The sequence below is a fragment of the Perca flavescens genome, chromosome 9 (genome assembly GCF_004354835.1).
Source record: "Perca flavescens isolate YP-PL-M2 chromosome 9, PFLA_1.0, whole genome shotgun sequence".
Classification (NCBI taxonomy): domain Eukaryota; kingdom Metazoa; phylum Chordata; class Actinopteri; order Perciformes; family Percidae; genus Perca; species Perca flavescens.
The window spans coordinates 11807576-11829943 of NC_041339.1; the positions used below are offsets into that span (position 1 = coordinate 11807576).

At 42.3% G+C, this 22368-nt stretch overlaps 1 protein-coding gene across 1 annotated transcript; it reads right to left on the reverse strand.

Annotated features, from left to right (window-relative positions):
• Positions 1 to 752: 752 nt before the first annotated feature.
• Positions 753 to 5115, reverse strand: agxta (alanine--glyoxylate and serine--pyruvate aminotransferase a). Its single transcript, XM_028588318.1, has 11 exons — positions 4957 to 5115; positions 3188 to 3380; positions 2650 to 2714; positions 2460 to 2560; positions 2297 to 2367; positions 2085 to 2169; positions 1906 to 2004; positions 1707 to 1776; positions 1241 to 1340; positions 984 to 1108; positions 753 to 866 (listed from the first exon to the last, which is right to left on the reverse strand). Exons 1-11 carry the CDS (start codon positions 5113 to 5115, stop codon positions 759 to 761), a joined length of 1176 nt encoding a protein of 391 aa, XP_028444119.1. The 3' UTR covers positions 753 to 758.
• Between the last annotated feature and the right edge of the window lie 17253 nt (positions 5116 to 22368).

Consider the following 22368-nt stretch of genomic DNA (forward strand, 5'->3'; position numbering starts at 1 on the left):
TGTGTGTGTGTGTGTGTGTGTGTGTGTGTGTTCTTGTTCTGGTAGCAGGATGAAAAGCAGGCTATAATAATTTTACAGCTCATGGGATATGTAGAATAGTTTTTTTTTCTCCTTAGTCAATACGATGTTTTAATGTTCCACTCATAGACTGTATATTAACAGTCTATGGTTCCACTATAATCAGTACACTTAGCTTCGGATATGGACAGAAAACAACAGGAACAGTTTGAGGTATTAGTAAGAATGATGAAAGAAGCTCACCATGAGAAAACCCATTGATGTAAATATACAATTTGCTAGGAAAGGGGGTAGGATATGACTTGTGTTAAATGTATCTAATATACCATTAAGAGTGGAATACTATCATGTCAAATTAGTTCTTAGTTTTTATTAGACTGAAAATCAAAAATAATTACATGACATGTCATTTAGCTGACGCTTTTATCCAAAGTGACTTACAATTGCTGTATATCAGAGGTTGCACGCATCTGGAGAAACTAGGGGTTAAGTGATTTGCTCAGGGACACATTGGTTGATGTATTGCAGTGGGAATCAAACCCAGATCTCCCGCACCAAAGGCATGTGTTATATCCACTGCGCCATCATCACCACCACCACACTAAAGGTACTATTATGCAGACAAGTCCACTGTTCCCATTCAACCAGTGATTGAGCTGCACAAGACAACTACTGAGAATAATGGTTTATTTATTACAATCTCCTTCTTGATTATCTTTAAAGCATCCAACAGCAACATGTTACACTTTGCTCTTGTGACAGTGTTTCAGAGCATCTTTCAGTGCTGCTAACACCATGTCAGCATTGGCCTTGCTGCTGTTACATCCCATCAGCCCCACACGCAACACCTAAAAAGACCAAAAACAACTGGAATTTAGGCTACACAGGACTGAAGTGATTTAAGTTGACTTAAATTAAGTTGAAAAAAACTATTATAGAAAGTGTTTGACAGATCTTTCTCTTACCAAGCCAACTGATGGTCCGAGCCCTCCAGAAATCTCTAAATTATGTGTTTTCATGATGTAGGCTGTGATCTCTTTCCAGTCATATCCATGAGGAGCAATAATAGTGGTAACCGTAGGCAGTCTTGCTTTCTGTAAACCATTTAAGACAGAAACGGTCAATTGTCTCACTTTATAGTTTTATATTGCGACCATTATTCTGTGTAGGTTCCACTGCAGGTTATAATAAAAAATGAAATTGTAGTGTTGAACCTTGAAACTCACTTTTGATTTGACAAAAAGTTTGAGACCCATGCTCTCTAGGCCAGCGTGGAAATACTCAGCCACTTCTTGGTGTCTTTTCCATGAATTCTGCAGACCCTTAATAACAGAAAAAGGCATAAAACAGACAGTCAAAACATTTATAGAATAGCTGAAGCATAACCCATATTTGAATTTAGAACATATTCATGTTATTATTCAGGGCATAGTACACAGCGCTAACAGTCTACAGCCATGCTAGCTGCTCTGTGAGGCCCTAAACATGTTGCTACAGCAGCGTTGAGCTTGTGAATATAGGCTCTGTCCCAAAGCAAAAGCTATGGTTTATGCCATATTCTGACTATTTTATAAATATTTTATAAGTGGAGTAATATATTTAGTCACTGTACAACCTGCTCAATCATGGCTAACTGTTGAAGCTCCAACAGATACAACATTAAAAGATTTAATTCTAACACATCCCACCTCTTCAACAAGGACAGCCAGACTCTCCCTCAGAGTGTAAAAAGCAGTGACTGGACCTGTGTGGTGATATCTTTAAAGAGGAAATGAAGCAGTCAGAGCAATACTCAGAAATATTCAGAAATTGAGCAAGTATGGCTAAAAATGAGAGCGCAGTTTAAAATCAAATCAGTGCCTGTATGCAGAGGGGAAAAAGTCTTACACTCTTGACAGCTTGCCATCACATCCCCAGTAGTTTGCAAGCCAACTCAGATCCAAGAAGAATGACACAGGCTTTGTCCTCCGGTTTAATATTTTCTGGCTGCGGACAGATTAAACCTTAAATACGTACATGTTACATATCTTTTAAACCATAACTTGTATATACAGAACATTTCTCACCATGCTCTCTCACTGAAGGAGATGGGTGCTGTACCCGGAGGAGCATTCAAAACCTTTTGGGAGCCCGTGTATAGGATGTCTATCTCTGCAAATACAAACCACCAAAACAATCTTTATTTGGCATCCTCAAAACAGATAGTATAACACAGTGAATGGTTTAATCAGCTGCCCCAGAGAAACTGAAGAACATTGAGTAGGACTTAATATCAGACCTAGCTGGTCCATGTACAGAGGGGTCCCTCCACATGATGCCACAGAGTCAACAAGAAACAAGCAGTTATACCTATAGGCACAAATCATAAAATAGCTATTCTCTGTCCTTATTATCATTACAGATGTGATGTGATGATATGAGGAGTGAGTGCTGCATCTTACTTATGGCACAGCTGTCCGATGCCTTCTAAAGGATGCAAGACTCCTGTAGAAGATTCTCCATGTGCAAGGAAGAACAGCACTGGCCTGTGTTTCGATAAAGCCTGTGATGAGATAGCAGTATGACCACAGAGACCATAGCTCTGACAGAATTAATCTGAGTAACATGCTAACTGGAGAGTCAGAGGGATACCTGCTCAATTTCTTCATTTGTGAAGAAACCACCAGGGGGCGTCACAATGGTATTTACTCTGGCACCTGTTGGGTTAACGCCACATATTCTGTGGTTGAGTTACATCAGAATCATTTGTATTCCATCAATTACTGCTGATTTTAAAGGATAATAAGAGTGGCAATATTATGTATTTTTAATATTGTTGGACAAAATTAACCACATAATTGCACTGAGTGAAATGTTCCTTCATTATGATGAACACGGGCGCTGTAGTTTATTTTGAGTCATCATCCTGCTGCTGTAAATACTAGCGCACCAAATGTGTATTAATCCGCAGCTGAAAATAGTCCCAAACAAATGCACCGTTTACTCCCGTTTTTGTGTTTTTGGCCAGTGCCCAGCTGTTTTAGAACATTACTGAGCCTTTTTCAAACAAAACTATGCATTTGGATCCGTTTTAAAGATTTACATCTTCAGAAGGGAAAGTCAGGAAAATATTGAGAGGTGCACTAATGCATAATGATTTGTTGTAGAAATATAAAATACAAAGCCTTACCTATCCTCTCAGCCATTTCTGCTGCTCGCTCTCCCCATATGCCGTTGACTGCCATCAGTACGCTCTCCCCGGGCTCCACTGCGTTGAAGATGGCACACTCCATAGCACTGTGGCCAGTGCCGCTCACTGCTAAAGTCATGTTGTTCTCAGTCTGGAACATGTACTGGATTCCACTTTTGATGTCACTCATTATCTATAACAGAAAATGAGCAAACGTTGGTGAAAAATGTTTTCTCAGCATACTGCTATTGCATTCAATGAGTGGCAGACTGAGAGATATCCTCATAGAGGTTAGCCGCAACTCTTTCAGTCTGTCCAACCATGAGGGGAAATAAATTGGCAAAAGAGTCATTTAAATAAAAAAATAAAAAGGCCTCAGTTTCACTGGTTCCAGCTTCTCAGATGTGATTATTATTTGTTGTTTTCTATGATCATGAACAGACTACATTTGCGTTTCTGATTGTTAGTCATGACAAAGCTGAACTAAACAAGACATTTAAACATGCCAGCCTGGGCTTTCGGAAATTGTGATGGCCATTTTTCACACATTTCTTACATTTTATTGACCGATTAATTGAGAAAACTGAATGTTATAGTGCGTATTTGTACACCGAACTCGGATTTTCCGAGGTCAAAGTCGGAAACACACCTCCTGACCTTGTATTTTCGAGCTTGCAACTCCGGCAACCACAGAGTACCCCAAGCTAAAAATCCAACATGGCTGCCCCGTGCATCAACAGTTGTGAAAGCTGTAGTAACATACAGTTATCAGCACTTCTGTGTTATTTGTCATACACGCAGTGCTGTCCATCTTCTGTGGACATGTTACCCTGTTTGTATGCACAAAAAACAGCGATGCGTTGTTATAAACTGGCATTGCTAACAATGGCTAATCTGTCTGGAGCTAATAAAAACAATGAAAATCTGACTTGTAAATGGAAAGCATTCAACTCGGGTGTGACCAAAATGTCCGCACAATGCAGAAATGTCCTAACCACAATGGTCCTCATGAAGACAGCAATACATGCACACAGTTTGTTGAATACAAACTTTTAATCCAAATGGCATGGCTTGGCTGCAGTTTAGCAATTTCCAGTGGTGGATCCTTTACTTGAGTAAACGTAGCAATAGCAATAACTCTGTTAAAAGTCATTATAAAAATCTAAATAGAATATTAAATGAATTTAACTGTTCACACAATACAGTATATAAAATAGTTGGATGCATTGTTAAACGTAATTTGCTCTTACCAGTTTATCCTGTGTGTATTTCGTCCATAGCAATCCCCACCAATCGGTGCCAAAACATCCCAGTTAGATAGTAAATGTTGTAAACATATTCTTTGTAAATCTTTACCATCATTCCCTGAAAGAACCACGCAGGCCTGCCTTAATGCATGATCCAAATTTTCTTCAAAACCTTTAGCATTTAGTGGTTGTTTTTCATAGCAAAGGGAGTTTGACAACGGCAATACATAGAGAGCGGACATCCTGCGTGTGGGCCAAGCTCAAGATATCGGGCTTTATTCTGGAAATGTACTTTAGTTGATTCAGACTAGGTAAAACATAACATTGATCTCTCTGTCTTTGAAAAGAAGTAGCATTGTCACTTTTCTGTGCACAATGGAAATGTTGAAAACCATAGTAAAATGTATATATATATATATATATATATATATATATATATATATATATATATATATATATATATATATATATATCATATCATATCATATCATCATGTGTGTTAAACCCTTAGCTTAGAGTTACCTTAAATATCTCTGGATGCATGTGTCCAATGACAGGATTGGCCCCGGCCTCCAAGATTCGTAAAGGAACATTGGAAGGTCCTGGTCCAAACATGTGACGATAAGGGACCACTAACGATTTCAGCAGGCATTTTGGTGGGGGTATAGAGACAGACGACATGTTCCCAGCAGTGTGACAAGCGCAGGAAAAACGCAAGAAGCCACGGAGAAGGTTAAGTAAAAGGTAAGCTGAGCACACCCTCTCTGTCTGACCAGTGAGGTCCTCAGGTCAGGACTCTGTCACAACATTTTCCGCTTTTATCTCTGGCTTCTTCTGTCAACACATGTTGACGTCTGTGCACAATGAACTCAGGTATGGTAGCTAGATAAGTTACCATTTTAAAGATAAGGAAGTCACTCCACATGTCCTCAAATATTAATCATTAACTACAGACTCTCCAGAGCGTCATGCTTCACCAGTACACTGCTATGCTTTTGCCCTATTGAACAGGATGTTATGTGTCTAATGTGTTTACCACAATGTGTTGGCCTACATTTTATATCAGTTAATTGTATGTTCTGACTAGTTAGTTTGTAAGATTGAAAAGTGTACTAGATTTAAAGTACATTTATAGAGGATTTAAGCCCCCTGACAGAATAAGCTACCCTACTTTAAACTACTACTATTTATTCAGGGAAAGTTCACTGAGAGTCTCTTTTACAGGAACGCCTTGATCACATTCACACAGTTACACTACAGTTAACTACATTTTTAGAGGTGGTCCATTTTCAGTGATGGACTGGCCATCTAGAATTTCGGCAAATGCCAGAAGGGCCGCCCTCTATGGGCCGAAACTGTGAATTTGGTTGTGGAGTCTATCTGGCAACTAATCAAAGAGAGTGTTTCTTTTGAAGTCATCCAGGCTAGAATGTATTCAGTACAAATCGATACAACACGATACAAGACATAACATCAAAAGATCAGTGCAGTGTTATAGTCCGCTATGTCACTGACAGCACTCACGAAAAGCTACTGGCAGTTGTTGAATGTGAATCGTCATCAGGAGAAGACTTTCAAAAACTTCTTAAACAGACGTTGGACTCTTGCAAAATGGATGTGAAGAATTGCATTGGGAACTCAACAGATGGGGCCGCAAATATGCAGGGAAAATACAGGGGATTCTCTGCATGTCTGTCAAAGGAATCCCCAAACCAATTTCATGTGCTCAACCTGGCTGAATTGCAGTGTTTATTTGTGACTCATATCAGCGAATGAATGTTTGGGAAGGGGTCAGTCAGGAGTCAGGACCCTCCAACACAAAACAAGATGGTCTTCCAAGGATGCTGCACTGAATAAGATATTCAGCTCATTTGCCAAGCCAGACAATGCTTTGTATGTGGCCCTCGTTGAGACATTGTTCAGGATTCAGGATATACCACACTTTAAACCAGCTGTGCGTGTTAAAGCACATGCCTACATGGAGTCACTTTTAAAGTGCAAGACTGTTTTGACTGCGCAAGTGTTCTTGTGCATTTTTTCACTTTGTCAAAGTACCTCCAAACCAGCAGGATGGATCTCCTGGGCGCCCATCGGATGGTTAAAGAAACACATCAGCAACTGAAAAACTATGTGAGAGATTTTGATACAGTGAAAAAGGCCGCATACAATTTTGTGAACTGGGCAAACACAAGATTTCAAAGTGAGGAATCTGAAATGGAAGTGCAGGGCGCATTACCAGCAAAACGCACCAAAAAAAGAAAAGCTATGCCAGGGGAGTCTGGTTATGCAGCGCGGACACATCTACAGACTCATTGGCGGCCTATAGAATAAATGTCCACAACGTCATTCTCGATACAGCATCAGAATGTATGCACCGCCGTTTCCTGCAGCACGGGGAACTTTATGCTGATCTAGCTTGTCTGGATCCACTGATGAAAGTCAACGGACTACCCCAAAATGCACTTCTGAACATAAGTAAATGCCTACTTACATTTGATGAAGATGCAACAGAGAATTTACAGTCGCCTCAGAGATGGAAGTGGACAATGAAATGGAGAAAGATGAAACTGATCTGGTGTTCAAGCAATGTGCAACATGCAAGAATTGTGCGCTCTGCTGTTATTTGCTCCTCTAGCAGTTGAACTTGTTCACATATGCCTTTCACAAAATAGGCTTGGCCTACACATTTTAGTTGACCCTCTCCTGCACACAAATGGCATGTGAAAGAAGTTTCTCCATACTGAAGTTTGTAAAGCATCGCCTGAGGAGCAGAATGTCACAGGAAAATTTGGAGGCTCTAATGCTGATGGCGACAGAGAAAGAGATCCTAATGAACCTGGACTCTGAGGATGTGATTGACAAGGTTGCAGAGAAAAGCAAACTCCTTCGTAGCTTGTTAACTACATGATGGTAAGACACATTGATTCATTATAAATTTTTTATTATACTGTGGCTAGCTTTTTTTTCATATTTTGGTGAAACTGTTGTAATTTGAACTGTGGCCGTGCATTGCTCTTTCCATGTTTTGGTGGAGCTGTGCATTATGTACAGTGCTTTAAAGGGGAACTATGCAGTTTTTTTTTTTTTTTTGCTTAATTTACCTTAACTTCGGAGTCACGGGAACAGTTATATGACTTTTTTCGGGTTGAATGGTGGTCGTCTCGCTTCCCCCTAGCGCCTGTGAGCGGAAAAACTACCCTTGCAACTTTCGGCCGGCGAGCGGCCAGCCTAAGCGTCAAGAAGTATCGCATGATATCAGGTCTCGCGATGTAACAAATTGCTTCCTGGAACTGCACACATCCAGGAACCGACTAACTATAAGAACAACGTAGCGATGGAGTTTTTCACACTATCGTCATGGCTGAGCCGGCAAAAAAGAAGCAGAAAGCTAGGTAAGCATTGTCGGAGGAACAGAGAAAGAGGAAACGGCAGACTGACCGAGCGAGGAGTCGGACACGAGTAAACATCGGACCTGCGTTTTCAGAATGGGGACAACTGAGACAAACACAAGCCTGCAAATCCGATGCTGACCTGGCCTTCTTGCTGTTGCACTTGTAAGTATCTTTGGGATAAACTCTGTTCATTCTTTGTATTTCTTGTTATTGTGACCTCAGGATGTTTGCTATTGTCTGTAAAGGTTTTTATTAGGATCGCTGTCTGTTACGGGCTTATTAGCTGTCTACCTCAGTGGACATGGCTCCGTGCGTTCGCCGGCTTCTATGAAAACAAATGCATATGACCAGAGGGAGAAGATGGGAGGGGAGAGAGTCGCCAACGAGTTTTTACAACAGTGTTGCCAAATATCTATTCTGAAGCTGTTTCTCTATAGAGCAAGAATGCTCTATAGAGAAACCTGCGAGCCAAAACTGCATAGCGCCCCTTTAACGTTGAGCCTTTGTATTTGTGCTGGATGTGCCTTTAGTGGAGCATATCATGACGTAGCACCGCCACCTAGTGGTCTGCAGATGCTTTAAGATGTTAAACTGTTGTCGGTACATTTTTGCTTTTTACGTCAACATTTGTGTGAAGTTGGTGCGTAGAAATAAAATGGCATGAAGTTAATTTGACTCATTTAGCAGCTCTCTACCTCGTAACGTTACTACTCCACGGTTTGTTGAAATGTATGCGTTACCATGGCAATGGTACACATTAAAATGGCTGCCGCTCTAACCTTTCTGCTGCGTTGATTTGAATGGAAATTACCTTTCTATCCCTTTTATTTCTATTGGTTGGTGTGGTTTGAAAATAGAGCCTGTGTGTTGCAAATGTCAAGGCCATTTTTTGATCCCAGTCTGTCACTGGTCATTTTGATAAGATAGTTTCCCAACTGATAGAATGAGCTACCCTACTTAAACTACATTTTTAAAGAGGAGGTATGCCATTTTGATATTTCCCACCTGACAGAATCAACTACCCTACATTAAACCATATTTAGAGAGATTGTAGGCAATTCTGAAAGATTAAGAATGAGCTGCCCTACTTTTAACTACATTTATAGATGAAGTAAGCTATTCTGATACATATTTCCCACCTGTCAGATTGAGCTACCCTGCATTTAACCATATTTATAGAGAATGTAGGCAATTCTGATAATTTCCCACCTGATAGTCTGAGCTACCCTGGTTTTAACTACATTCATTGATGGGGTAAACCCTTTTGGCAGCTATGTCCTACCTGTCAGAATGTGCTACCCTACTTTTAACTATAAATAAAAAAAAATTAAATATAGCTGTAATTGGACATTTTCAAACCCTTTCATTTTAAAATCCTAAATCAGAATGTTCTGATATCACCCGAGTGACAGTCTGAGGTGGTTTACTATCACTCTGAAATTAAATGAGTCTGGCTAACCAGGAGGTTTCATTTTTAGAGCAGCCTGAAAAATACTTAAAATATAGCTTTAATTGGACATTTTCAAAGACTTTAAGTTGAAATCCCAGTCTGCTCTGATTGATCAGCATTTCAGGTCTTCCAAATCTACTCTCTCTGCATCTCTGCATCGCCATTTCAGCCGGGGAATGACTGTAACAGCACTTTAACAGCACTTTCTACCTATATATAGTATAGTGGATCACAACTTTACGGAAGTACTGATGGCTTGTTTAAAGGCACAGTTTCTGAATATGGGCTGTGTGCATTTCTCTGTGGATTGAGCATTTTGATACTATCGCAGTATTTATATAGAACCTCGACCTGCTTTATGATAATAAAAAAAAACATGGAAATCTCACTTTTTACAATATGGGACCTTTTAAAGTGTCTTTCCTAATTGTCTGGAGACACACATTCATCTTTGGGGAGTCACTGTCCAGTTTATTATTATATTATATATTAAGAAATAGCTATCATTGTCATTACTATGATTACTTATTTTATTGTTTCTCTTTCACAATTACCAAGTGCCTTGTATTTCCTAACCCTGCTGATATAATATATATTGTAGTGATTATATTTATCATTATAGATGTTGTTAATGGTTTGAATGTTTCTGAAATGTGTCAAATTACAGAAACATCGCTGGGGTTGATTATGGTTAGTCCACAAACAACCTTTTAGGGGAATTACAACCAGCAGGAGACTGTGATGAATTGTGGGATACACTTTGTTCTTTGTTCTGTTGTTGTTAGCCACTCCGCACTGGTAAAAGAACAAGAGTGCTTCATGTGAGGGTCAAGTGTCATTCATGTTGATTACACACTCACTTGTTTGGTGCTCGACATCAGTGGGGGTGTTCAAACAGACACTGAAAATAATTTATTATTCACACCATAGTTAAGTTCATTGTGGAGCTGTCTGCATTCTTTAGTTAGTTTTATTACACTCTTTATGTGAAGTCCCGTGAACAAGGAAAGTGGTTTTAGTTAATGTGACCTGAAACCACATGTGGTTTTCAATTCACATACCATCACGCAATGCACATCACCTGATACTGCTTTTTGACTTTTCTTCCAGAAGAAGTTGTGCGTTTCCCTTCAGTTAACTCTTTCAAGAATAGGTTGGATACATTTTGTCTGTCAAAAGATGTGATGTACAATTTATAAAGCTGGTTTGTAATTTATGTAACTATTATCATGAAATGTGATTTATGAAATGAATGTGCTTTCAAATTTGTTAATTTAATTTTTGTTTTTGTGTTGTTTGAGGCTGGAATAGAAGATTTTATATCCTGTACCAGAACATTTTCAATAAATTTCAATAAATGAATCCGTTTTTATTTGTTTTCATTTGATAATAAGGTGTAACCAATCAGCTACATATAGGGTTGGTGTGATGGACGTGATGCCTTTTTTACCCAAAATGATCAGTTTGAATAGTGGTAGTTGCTTATTGCCTCTGGACAGCATGCACTGGAGAGAGAGAAAATGAGCTGCGTTACATTAGCCCTTCCTCAGAACAATGGCCTTTTTTCATATTAATTCTCAGTTTGACTGTCAGCTGACTCATCTGACAACCGCACATATCAAACACAAGGAAGCATAGGCTTTCCCATCTAAAATCTAAAATGTTCATTCCCCATTAGGGAACTCAAAGTGGCAGATAAAGAAAAGCTAAAGATAAAACCGCAATACCTGTGACCGTTCAGAAAGCGGACAGTTAAGAAGAGGGGAACACCTGTAGCTCAGAAACCAAACCCTCAGTCAAGCTCCAATCCTGACAGAGAGGCAGAGGTGTCAGAACTATTCACATTCATTTCTGTAGAAGTTGAAGTATCAACTCAAGCTTTTTACTCAAGTAAAAGTGCAAAAGTACTGGTTTCAAAACTACTTAAAGTATGAAAGTAAAAGTAATGTAAGGGGAAAAAAATACCATTAAGGACAAAAGCTTAGGCCGCACCACAGGCCTATAGTGCACTACCCCACCTCCACAAAATTTTTTTTTTCTAAAGGCCATAATTACTATAATGTTATATTACAATCTTAATGTTGATGCACCTGTTTCAGCTGCATTTATGCCCATTGAAAATGAACGCATTTTTGTACAATACAAATACATTAAAGAACCATATATGTGTACTACTGAGCATTAACATGTGTTTCATGGAGCGGAAGGTATGATGACTAGTTGCCTATAAGTATTATAATTAGCTCGTGGTACTTTGGGGCGCAGAGCTTGCAGCGCATTCGAAAGGAATTGTTTTTGCATCCAACCAAAAATTCTTCCAGGTACGGCCAGGGATGTAGAAGGGTTGGCTAGTCTTCCTGGCTACCAACCTCCTCGCTGGTGCTTGTTTGGGACATTTCGCTTGAGTTCTCTTGAGTCTCTGCCACGGATATCTTCGTACTAGGCTACAAACGTCTGCTATTTCCTTGCTGGAGTGTGACGTGATTTGTGTGGTGCAGGTGCGATAGATCGCGTTCAAACCAATAGGGTGTCGGAATGCTATATGTATGTTTATACTTCTCATCCAACCACAATGCACTCTATCCGAATGGTGCAATTTATCTGGATAGGTTTTATTTATTTTTTTGTGTTTTCTTTTTAACAATGACAAGCCAGAATGAAAACAAGCCAAACTGAAATAGGAGTAATGAGGCTATTTTTAAAATTTAAGGAGTAGAAGTAAAAAGTCCACTGTAAAATAATTACTCCAGTACTTAAGTAAGGTAACGAAGTATTTGTATTTCGTTACTTGACACCTCTGCAGAGAGGGATTCTTACAACACTCTGACCCCCCAACACATCAAACCAAACACCGTATAATAAAGACTTTGTTAGGTTGGGCCCTGTGGTCTCTGAGATCATGATTTAAAAAAATAAATAAATAAAAACTCAATATGACAACTGATCTGAATGCAAACATTCCACTGCTTCTGGTCCTTTCTGGTCCAATGGAAGTTATAAGCCTACCGTAGTGTCAGCCTTTCGCTTATTTTTACAGTAAAGTTATTTGATGTCATGATACCACAAGGAATTTCACATTGCTTTTAATTATCCAAGATGGAAAATTACATTTTTGTTATCTTTACCTACTGAGCGGGGTGTGTCCTTTTTGGTCATAGACTACCCTTCACTTGCAGTAAAAGAAATCCATTCACACCGGATAAATCTGGTAGAGAGTGTGAGACTTTGAAACCAGATGACAATACTTTGAGCTGTTTGAAAATAGGAAAACTTTAAATTTGCAATTGTTTAGTTTGTGTGTAGAGATCTGGCCACTGCCTCATTAGACATGTATGTGTAGGGTATTATTGTATCTATCTGTTGTTTTTTTCAAACCCTGTTCTGCGCATTTACAATGGTTTACTGAACCTCTATTGTTTAATGTAATATGATCTAATCTAATTCCTTCAAAGTCTGCTTCATTATCAAGCTAACACTCATAGACTGGGTCAAATATCTCAATTGAAACTGAGACCATAACTTTCTCCCAAATAAAAGACACAGAGCAGCATCCAAGTGCTGCTGGGACTGCACCTTTTTTCTGACAGTGTACCAATAACAATTCTAAGGGGGTCCACCAGTATTTATTATTTTAGTCAGCAGAAGGGTTCCTGGAATAGTGCAGTATGCATTAAATCTCTATAAATTGCTCACAAATGCCTATACTGTAACATGTCTACAAAGCTTAATGCAAGATGGAGCAGTTCACCGATACTGGCAGAGCAGCAGGGGGGATTCCCCATGCCATCTTAAAGCTGTGTGAGCGACTTTAGGGGAGGCAACAACAAACACAGCCAGCAGTAGACAAACAGCTTTGACAGAAGCCCACTCATGATGCGAGATGAAGCCTATCGCCTGGGACGAACAAGGCCCGCAGTAGCTGAGCCTGGGGGACTCCCCTGTCTTTATATTGGGAAATCTCTCTCTCGCTGTCCCTGATTCTTTCTGTGTCTGTCTGTTTCTTTCTTTGAGTATCTTCCTCCCCTCTCTCTTTCTTTCTTTCTTTCTTTCTTTCTCTCTCTGTCTTTTTCTCTTTCTCACTCTCTGTAAATTTCGAACCTCTCACCCTTGCCACATGCGCACACACAATACTTTTGGATTTTCCAAAGAAAGGTGCGAGATGTTTAAGTAGGTCTCTCTCTCTCTCTTTCCTTCAGTGTCCCTCTGACACTGTCCTCTCTGATGCATAAATGGGTTCATAATGACTCAGCCAGCAGCGAAACCTGTTCCACAGTGCTCTCCACTCCCCACAGCCATCACAAAGTGTGGGTGTGTTGTCCAAGAAATGTGCCCATATCCTCCCTGTGTGAATGAAATGGAAAGTATGAGTTTACCAGAAATGTAGGTTGCAGATCAACAGATTGTATAAACAATCATTTCTGCAAAAACTTATACTTTCTGGTCAAGCTCATTGCAAGGCAAGATCACTGCAAAAATTCGTATGTGATGTCATGTTATAGATATTAGGTTTTTGTCATTATTAACAGTGTTACGTGCAGCATTTTAGAATTACAGTAAAATATATTAACCACACAATGTTGCGACTCTGCTATAATTTTACCATGAAGTGCAAAAACCACGCCACACATGCTGATCATGTAAAGGTTCTGCAAAATGTGCAACTTTGCAACATGACAAAACAGGATTTGTGACAAAATGTGGTCCTAATTTTACAAGTTATATGCCTCCATGCCAGCGACAGCCAGCTGGAGGCATGATGTTTCAAAGTTGTCCGCCATAAGAGGTCCCATTCTCTATCTCAGGAATGCCTGGAGGGAATACCTTCAAATGTCAAAGATGAACTGATAATAATTTGGTGGTCAAATGCCAAATATCACGATGCCCTCCATCACGTCCCATTCTTGTAAACGCAATATCTCAGGAATGTTTTGAGAGAATTTCTTGACACATCGACTTGGACTCAAGGATGAGGATAATAATGTGGTGGTCAAACACATATTTGGCTATACCATAAGAATTTATACACTAATTTAGACATAATTTTACACAAATGTCTAATCAGATGAAGTGGTCATATCTTTTATCAAAATGGTCAAAGGTAAACTTCACTGTGACATCATAATAAAAACAAACCGCAAAAATGCTTTTTTGGCCATTACTCAGCACCATAACTCAGGAGCAGAAGGGGAGATTGTGACCATATTTCACATTTGGTCAGATAACTGAAATGATGACACTAATTCTGGGTGCCCACTTTAAAAGTGTGGTGATTGTATCGATCTTCTGTGCTGCCAGGTTGAAAATGGTTGCGAAGCATCCACGTTTCACCAAAAAATACGCCTGAATACCTTTTATTTAATTCCCTCAAAGTCTTCACTACTACTTCACTGTTCCCAGAGTCAAACCTTAACATGGTGAAGCTGCCTTTAGCTTCTGTGCTGCTCGAATGTGGAAACAATTGCCAGAAGAGGTCAGACTTGAGACAATGCTGACTACATTCAAATCCAAGCTAAAAAACAACCTGTTACCATTGCTTTTAATTCATTTTCTTTTAAATCAGATACATTTGATAGTTTGTTTTATTGTTTTACTCTATACTTTTGGTGTACATTTGGATTGTTTGTTCTATTGTTCTTATTGTTTTACTTGATATACATTTTATTGTTTGTTCATTTTGTGTTTATTACTAATAAATAGGTCCCATCGATCTCAAGAGCTCATACTCGGCACTGAACTTCCTTGGGTCCTCAGTAATACACCACAAAGGCCCCATAAGCTATTGTAAAGTCCATTCCATTCCAAGTCCAAATCGAAGGAAAGACATAAATACAGACAGACAGACAGAGACTCCTTCCATTTTAGTTAGATATGGCGAACGCTGAGTGCTGTGAGAGTGAACCATATTTTTCTGTGGTCCTTTTTTACGTGGTTAAAATACATTTTGCTGCTACCCCCGCCCGCTGCAGTACATATCCCTCTATTCAAAGCCTGCTATAATGTTAATATTTATAGCCCCATGGGCCTTTGCACAGAAGACATGTTTAAATGTCAACAGTTTAGGTTATTTAAAATGAGAGATTTCTGTGTTTGTGTTTTTGTCCTTTAGTTTAGCAACATGTGAATAAAAATGTGACGACAGTTGTAGGGTTGTCTGCTTGTCTTGCCAGGACTGTCATACCAATCTGAACAAACCGAACAGTTTGTAATCAAACAGAGCAGCTGAGTTTTTGATTGTTAAAGTTGAAAGATTCACTTTGATTGTTTGAATATTTAATGTTATACAGAGAAATACTTAAAACCAAGCTGCCTGCTATGTCAGTGCATCAAGGCTCATGGAGTCTTACTGCTACAGTAGGCCTACATACAGTATACTATTTTTTTGTCTTAATGCCTATAACGAACATTTTGCTCCATCTACTGTAAATGTGCTTATATGGGGGTATGTTACCTGCATCAGTGATGCCACCAGTTGTACTACGGCACGATTTGGAAACTGTTCTGAACATACGCGTCGATTTCGGTGGGGACGGTGGGGACGGTGGGTACGCGTCCCCACCACATTTCGTCGAGTTATTTTGTACCCACCACTTTTTTTTAAAACCTCGAACTCAATTTAGTTAAAAAAATAAAGTTCATAACACATAGGCCTATAATTCGTGATCGACAGATACCAACAAATCCACAAAAAGCTCTATCCCCCCCCACAGGACAGGCACAGACACAGCCGCTCTGCTGCGGACCTTATAGGACATGTGAGAACCGTGGGGAGTCAACTCACAGCCGCTCCGCCACCCTGCTGAAAATGTTTACATTTTTAATAATTTACATTAGTAATCTACAGGACAGCGTCTTTCAAAACATGACCTGCGCAAAAGAGAAAAAAAACATGAATGTACCCAGCACTTTGGGAAATGCACTTCCAAATGCATCTCTGTCCCCAGCACATTTCAAACCAAACTGACGCCCATGGTTCTGAAAGCAGTTTCTCTGACCCATATAATTAGACAGGAAGCCATCCTTCCTTCCCAAACGTCACATGCTGCTGTTGTTTGTCTTTGACAGTAAATCAATCAACTAAATGGTGATTCTAAATTGAGATGTGTGTTGAGTCAGTATCACAACGAGTTCTTGTAAAATCCCTCCTTTCAATTTAGACTTTGACAAACAAACTTATTCATGCTATCAAGCTAAAACAACCCTTAGGTACATACTATGACTGTAAACATCAAAAAGCTTTTGTAAATTGAATTTTTTATATTTTCATAAAAAATGAAACTTTACAGAGAGGTGGGATAAAGTGCCTGCAGAGCCCGCGGGACTCCCCCCAACCATATAATTCGCTTTTCTGTAAAATAACAATCTATTATTAAAAAACAGTGAATGCCCCACACTCCCTAAACCTGAGATACTGAATTATCAGAATTACCCCTTATCAGACGAGGGGTTGCGTATGAGGCGAGGGGTTGCGTTTGACGCGAGGGGTTGTGTAATAGCTTCAAAATACGAGGAGAAGGGTTGTGGGTTTCCACTGAATAAAGCTGTGTCTTTTGCTGATAACCTTAATTGCTTTTAATATATGTAAATATACTGGTTTTACCCCTGACACACTTCTCCGTGAACCATCACCTTATCGTGGTGGAGAGGTTTGTGTGTCTCTATGAACCTGAGGGCTGTGTTGTCTGGAGCTTTGTGCTCCTGGTAGGGTCTCCCAAGGCAAAGTGGTCTCAGGTGAGGGGCCAGACAAAGAATGGTTCAAAAACCCTATGGAAAAACAAGGTAGAGATGGAGTGACCCTGCCCGGAGGAAGCCCGGGGCCCCCGTCTGGAGCCAGGCCCAGACGGCGGGCTATATCGGGGGAGCGCCTGGTGGCGGGTTTGCCACGGAGCCCGGCCGGGCACAGCCCGAACAAGCTCACGTGGCTCCCATCTCTCCAGCCCATGGGCCCACCACCTGTGGGAGGAACCGCTGGGGTATTGCGCTGCCACATGGGTGGCAGTGAAGGTCAGGGGCCTCGACGGACCAGACCCGGGCAGCAGACGCTGGCTCTGGGGACGTGGAACGTCACCTCTCTGTGGGGGAAGGAGCCGGAACTGGTGCGGTAGGTGGAGCGCTACCGGTTAGATCTGGTGGGGCTTACCTCTACACACAGTCTCGGTTCTGGAACCGTACTCCTGGATAGGGGTTGGACTCTTTTCTTCTCCGGAGTTGCCCAGGGTGTGAGGCGCCGGGCGGGTGTGGGGATACTCACAAGCCCCGGCTGAGCGCCGCCAAAATGAGTAAACCCGGTGGACGAGAGGGTCGCCTCCCTACGCCTGCGGGTTGTGGGGGGGGGGAAACTCTGACTGTTGTTTGTGCATATGCACCAAACAGGAGTTCGGAGTATTTGGCCTTCTTGGAGACCTTGAATGGAGTCCTGCATGGGGCGCCAGTTCGGGACTCCATTGTTCTGCTGGGGGACTTCAACGCACACGTGGGCAATGATGGAGACACCTGGAGAGGCGTGATTGGGAGGAAACGCCTCCCTGATCTAAACCAGAGTGGTTGTTTGTTGTTGGACTTCTGTGCTAGTCATGGATTGTCTATAACGAACACCATGTTCGAACATAGGGATGCTCATAAGTGTACCTGGTACCAGAGCACCCTAGGCCGAAGGTCAATGATCGATTTTATTATCATTTCATCTGATCTGAGGCCGTATGTCTTGGACACTCGGGTGAAGAGAGGGGCAGAGCTGTCAACCGATCACCATCTGGTGGTGAGTTGGGTCAGGGGGGTGGGGGAAGACTCTGGACAGACCTGGTAAGCCCAAACGTGTAGTGCGGGTAAATTGGGAACGTCTGGAGGAGGCCCCTGTCCGACAGACTTTCAACTCACACCTCCGGCGGAGCTTTTCGTGCATCCCTGTGGAGGCTGGGGGCATTGAACCCGAGTGGACAATGTTCAAAGTTTCCATTGCTGAAGCTGCGGCGAGGAGCTGTGGTCTTAGGGTCTTAGGTGCCTCAAGGGGCGGTAACCCACGAACACCGTGGTGGACACCGGTGATCAGGGAAGCCGTCCGACTGAAGAAGGAGTCTTTCCGGGATATGTTATCCCAGAGGACTCCGGAGGCAGTTGCAGGGTACCGAAGGGCCCGAAAGGCTGCAGCCTCTGCCGTGAAAGAGGCAAAGCAGCGGGTGTGGGAGAAGTTTGGAGAAGACATGGAGAAGGACTTTCGGTTGGCACCAAAGTGCTTCTGGAAAACTGTTCGCCACCTCAGGAGGGGGAAGCGGGGAACCATCCAAGCTGTGTACAGTAAGGATGGGACACTGTTGACCTCAACTGAGGAGGTAATAGGCCGGTGGAAGGAGCACTTTGAGGAACTCCTGAATCCGACTAATACGCCCTCTATGTTAGAGGCAGAGCTGGAGGATAACGGGGGATTGTTGTCGATTTCCCAGGGGGAAGTCACTGATGTAGTCAAACAACTCCACAGTGGCAAAGCCCCTGGGATTGATGAGATCCGTCCAGAAATGCTCAAGGCTCTGGGTGTGGAGGGGCTGTCCTGGTTGACACGACTCTTCAACATTGTGTGGAAGTCTGGAACAGTGCCAAAGGAGTGGCAGACTGGGGTGGTGGTTCAGAGGGTGTGTGCCAATTACAGGGGTATCACACTTCTCAGCCTCCCTGGTAAAGTCTACTCCAAGGTGCTGGAAAGGAGGGTTCGGCCGATAGTCGAACCTCGGGTTGAGGAGGAACAATGCGGATTCCGTCCTGGTCGTGGAACAACGGACCAGCTCTTCACTCTCGCAAGGATCCTGGAGGGAGCCTGGGAGTATGCCCAACCGGTCTACATGTGTTTTGTGGATTTGGAGAAGGCGTATGACCGGGTCCCCCGGGAGATACTGTGGGAGGTGCTGCGGGAGTATGGGGTGAGGGGATCTCTACTCAGGGCCATCCAATCTCTGTACGACCAAAGTGAGAGCTGTGTCCAGGTTCTCGGCAGTAAGTCGGACTCGTTTCAGGTGAGGGTTGGCCTCCGCCAGGGCTGCGCTTTGTCACCAATCCTGTTTGTAATATTTATGGACAGGATATCGAGGCGTAGTCGGGGTGGGGAGGGGTTGCAGTTCGGTGGGCTGGGGATCTCATCGCTGCTCTTTGCAGATGATGTGGTCCTGATGGCATCATCGGCCTGTGACCTTCAGCACTCACTGGATCGGTTTGCAGCCGAGTGTGGAGCGGTTGGGATGAGGATCAGCACCTCTAAATCGGAGGCCATGGTTCTCAGCAGGAAAACAGTGGAATGCCTTCTCCAGGTAGGGAATGAGTCCTTACCCCAAGTGAAGGAGTTCAAGTACCTTGGGGTTTTGTTCGCAAATGAGGGGACAATGGAGCGGGAGATTGGTCGGAGAATCGGCGCAGCGGGTGCGGTATTACATTCAATCTATCGCACCGTTGTGACGAAAAGAGAGCTGAGCCAGAAGGCAAAGCTCTCGATCTACCAGTCAGTTTTCATTCCTACCCTCACCTATGGTCATGAAGGCTGGGTCATGACCGAAAGAACGAGATCCAGGGTACAAGCGGCCGAAATGGGTTTCCTCAGGAGGGTGGCTGGCGTCTCCCTTAGAGATAGGGTGAAAAGCTCAGTCATCCGTGAGGAGCTCGGAGAGAGACGCCGCTGCTCGCTGCGTCGAAAAAGGAGCCAGTTGAGGTGGTTCGGGCATCTGGTAAGGATGCCCCCTGGGCGCCTCCCTAGGGAGGTGTTCCAGGCACGTCCAGCTGGGAGGAGGCCTCGGGGAAGATCCAGGACAAGGTGGAGAGATTATATCTCCAACCTGGCCTGGGAACGCCTCGGGATCCCCCAGTCGGAGCTGGTTAATGTTGCTCGGGAAAGGGAAGTTTGGGGTCCCCTGCTGGAGCTGCTCCCCCCGCGACCCGACACCGGATAAGCGGACGAAGATGGATGGATGGACCCCTGACACACATCCTGAATACAAGAGCACCCCAAGGCTGTGTGCTCTCATCTGTTTTGCTTTCCTACAAGAATCATCTCAGATCAACAACATGGATACAGTACAGTGATTATTTTAATAAGCATGTGCCCCAGCACATGGACGATAAGCATGACAAGCCTATTACTGAACTACTAAGTCCTGATGAAGTTAATGAAATTTTCCCATACCTGATTTGACATTTGAGCCAGCTCTTCCACTGTAGCACAATCACAGTGAGTAATGTAATATACACTTTCATCTATATTCTTCCAAATTTCCCAAGACAAATCAGACCAGCATGCCTACCTCTTTCCAGATGATTTCACTGAAATAGAGAGTTTTGTGCAGTGGTGTAATGCCAGACATTTTTTTATAAATGTGAGAAAAACTGAGGAGATGGTACTAGACTCTAGGTCAGTGGGGATCATAGTCCAGTGGTCATACATGATGAACCACTCAATCAGGTCTGCTCCTGCAAGTACCTTGGCATTCACTTGAACAACACGCACCAATGTGACATAAAAATGACGTAGATCTCGCTGGCTCGCCAGGATTTTAAGGGCGCTCTCAAACTTTTTTTTAAATAGCGGAAACAGTAAGCCTGAACGAGCTCGAGGGTAACCGGATGCTAGGACTCTCAAAGTGACTACAAGTCTCTCTTGTAAACTTACTGGCAGTGTTGTGCCTGAACGCGTTCATATTTTGGGCGAATGTGAACTGAACGTACTGTATTACTGCCTGATGAACTTTGAACTCGTTCATTCTGGTGTCTGTGAACGGCACGCTCACTCAGTTTAACTTCGTTCACTAGGGTGCCAGATTTCTATAGAGCCTTCCAGGCAAAAACCTGGCTAAAACACAGCGTAAACAGGGCTTAATACGTAGCAGAAAAAACACCCAATCTGGCAACACCAGCCACGTGCGTCATCAAAACAAAAAGCAGCATGGAGGCGACGAAGCAGCAAGGAGGCGTCGAATGATCATTTAAACAAATTTTATGACAAGGTCGGTGAGGATGGGAAAAATCTTACATTTCTGTGGTGGCTACGGCCAGTATAATTCACGCTTAAGCTGGAGGGCCCATGTTGAAGGTTTGTGTTCTCGTTTACAGCAGACTTTTTACGCACACTATTACGGTTGTGTAATAGCTTCAAAATACGAGGCAAGGGGTTGTGTATGAGGCGAGGGGTTGTGTGTGAGGTGTGGGGTTGTGTGTGAGGTGAGGGGTTGTGTGTGAAGTGAGGGGTTGTGTGTGAGGTGAGGGGTTGTGTGTGAGGTGAGGGGTTGTGTGTGAGGCGAGGGGTTGTGTTTGAGGTAAGGGGTTGTGTAATAGCTTCAAAATACGAGGAGAGGGGTTGTGGGTTCCCACTGAATAAAGCTGTGTCTTTTGCTGATGACCTTAATTGCTTTTAATATGCGGAAATATACTCTGATTAAAAGGCTTTGTGACATTAACACCAACGGACACATTATACAGTGGATTAGAAGTGTTCCTCACAGACGGACCACAGAGAGTGAGGTGCAGCGGTTAATACCTCTGACACACATCCTGAATACAAGAGCACCCCAAGGCTATGTGCTCTCATCTCTTTTGCTTTCCCTTTCCGCAACATTTGTTTGAAAGTTATGAATTAAACCTGCCACTTGTATAAATATGCTGATGATATATATACTGGTGCTAGATGGTCATATATGCAGACAGGGTGATACACAGTTAATCTGTCATATTTTCACCATATACACTGAGCATATGTGGTTTGAAGACAGCGCCCTTATTTATTTATTATTACAAGTAAGATTAAGTAAGTTAGATTCGGAGTTCAGAGCAGAAACAACAGGGATGTATATATAAAAGTAGTTGAAACCAAAAGCAAAAAGCCCAACAAATTCCGTCTGATCCTGTTCATCTCTTTTTAAAGAATTCATAAAATTGCCTATCGCTGCAGAGTGACTACAGCAACCAAGAACATTTTTTTTGTTAGCAAATTTTTATTGTTTTAACATCGTTTAAACATGACATATAACGACAAAGACAAACAATCAGCAATTACACCAGTACGAAATAAAAATGAATAAATCAATAATAAAAAAAAGGCTATAAAGGGCACTATATCAGTGAGAT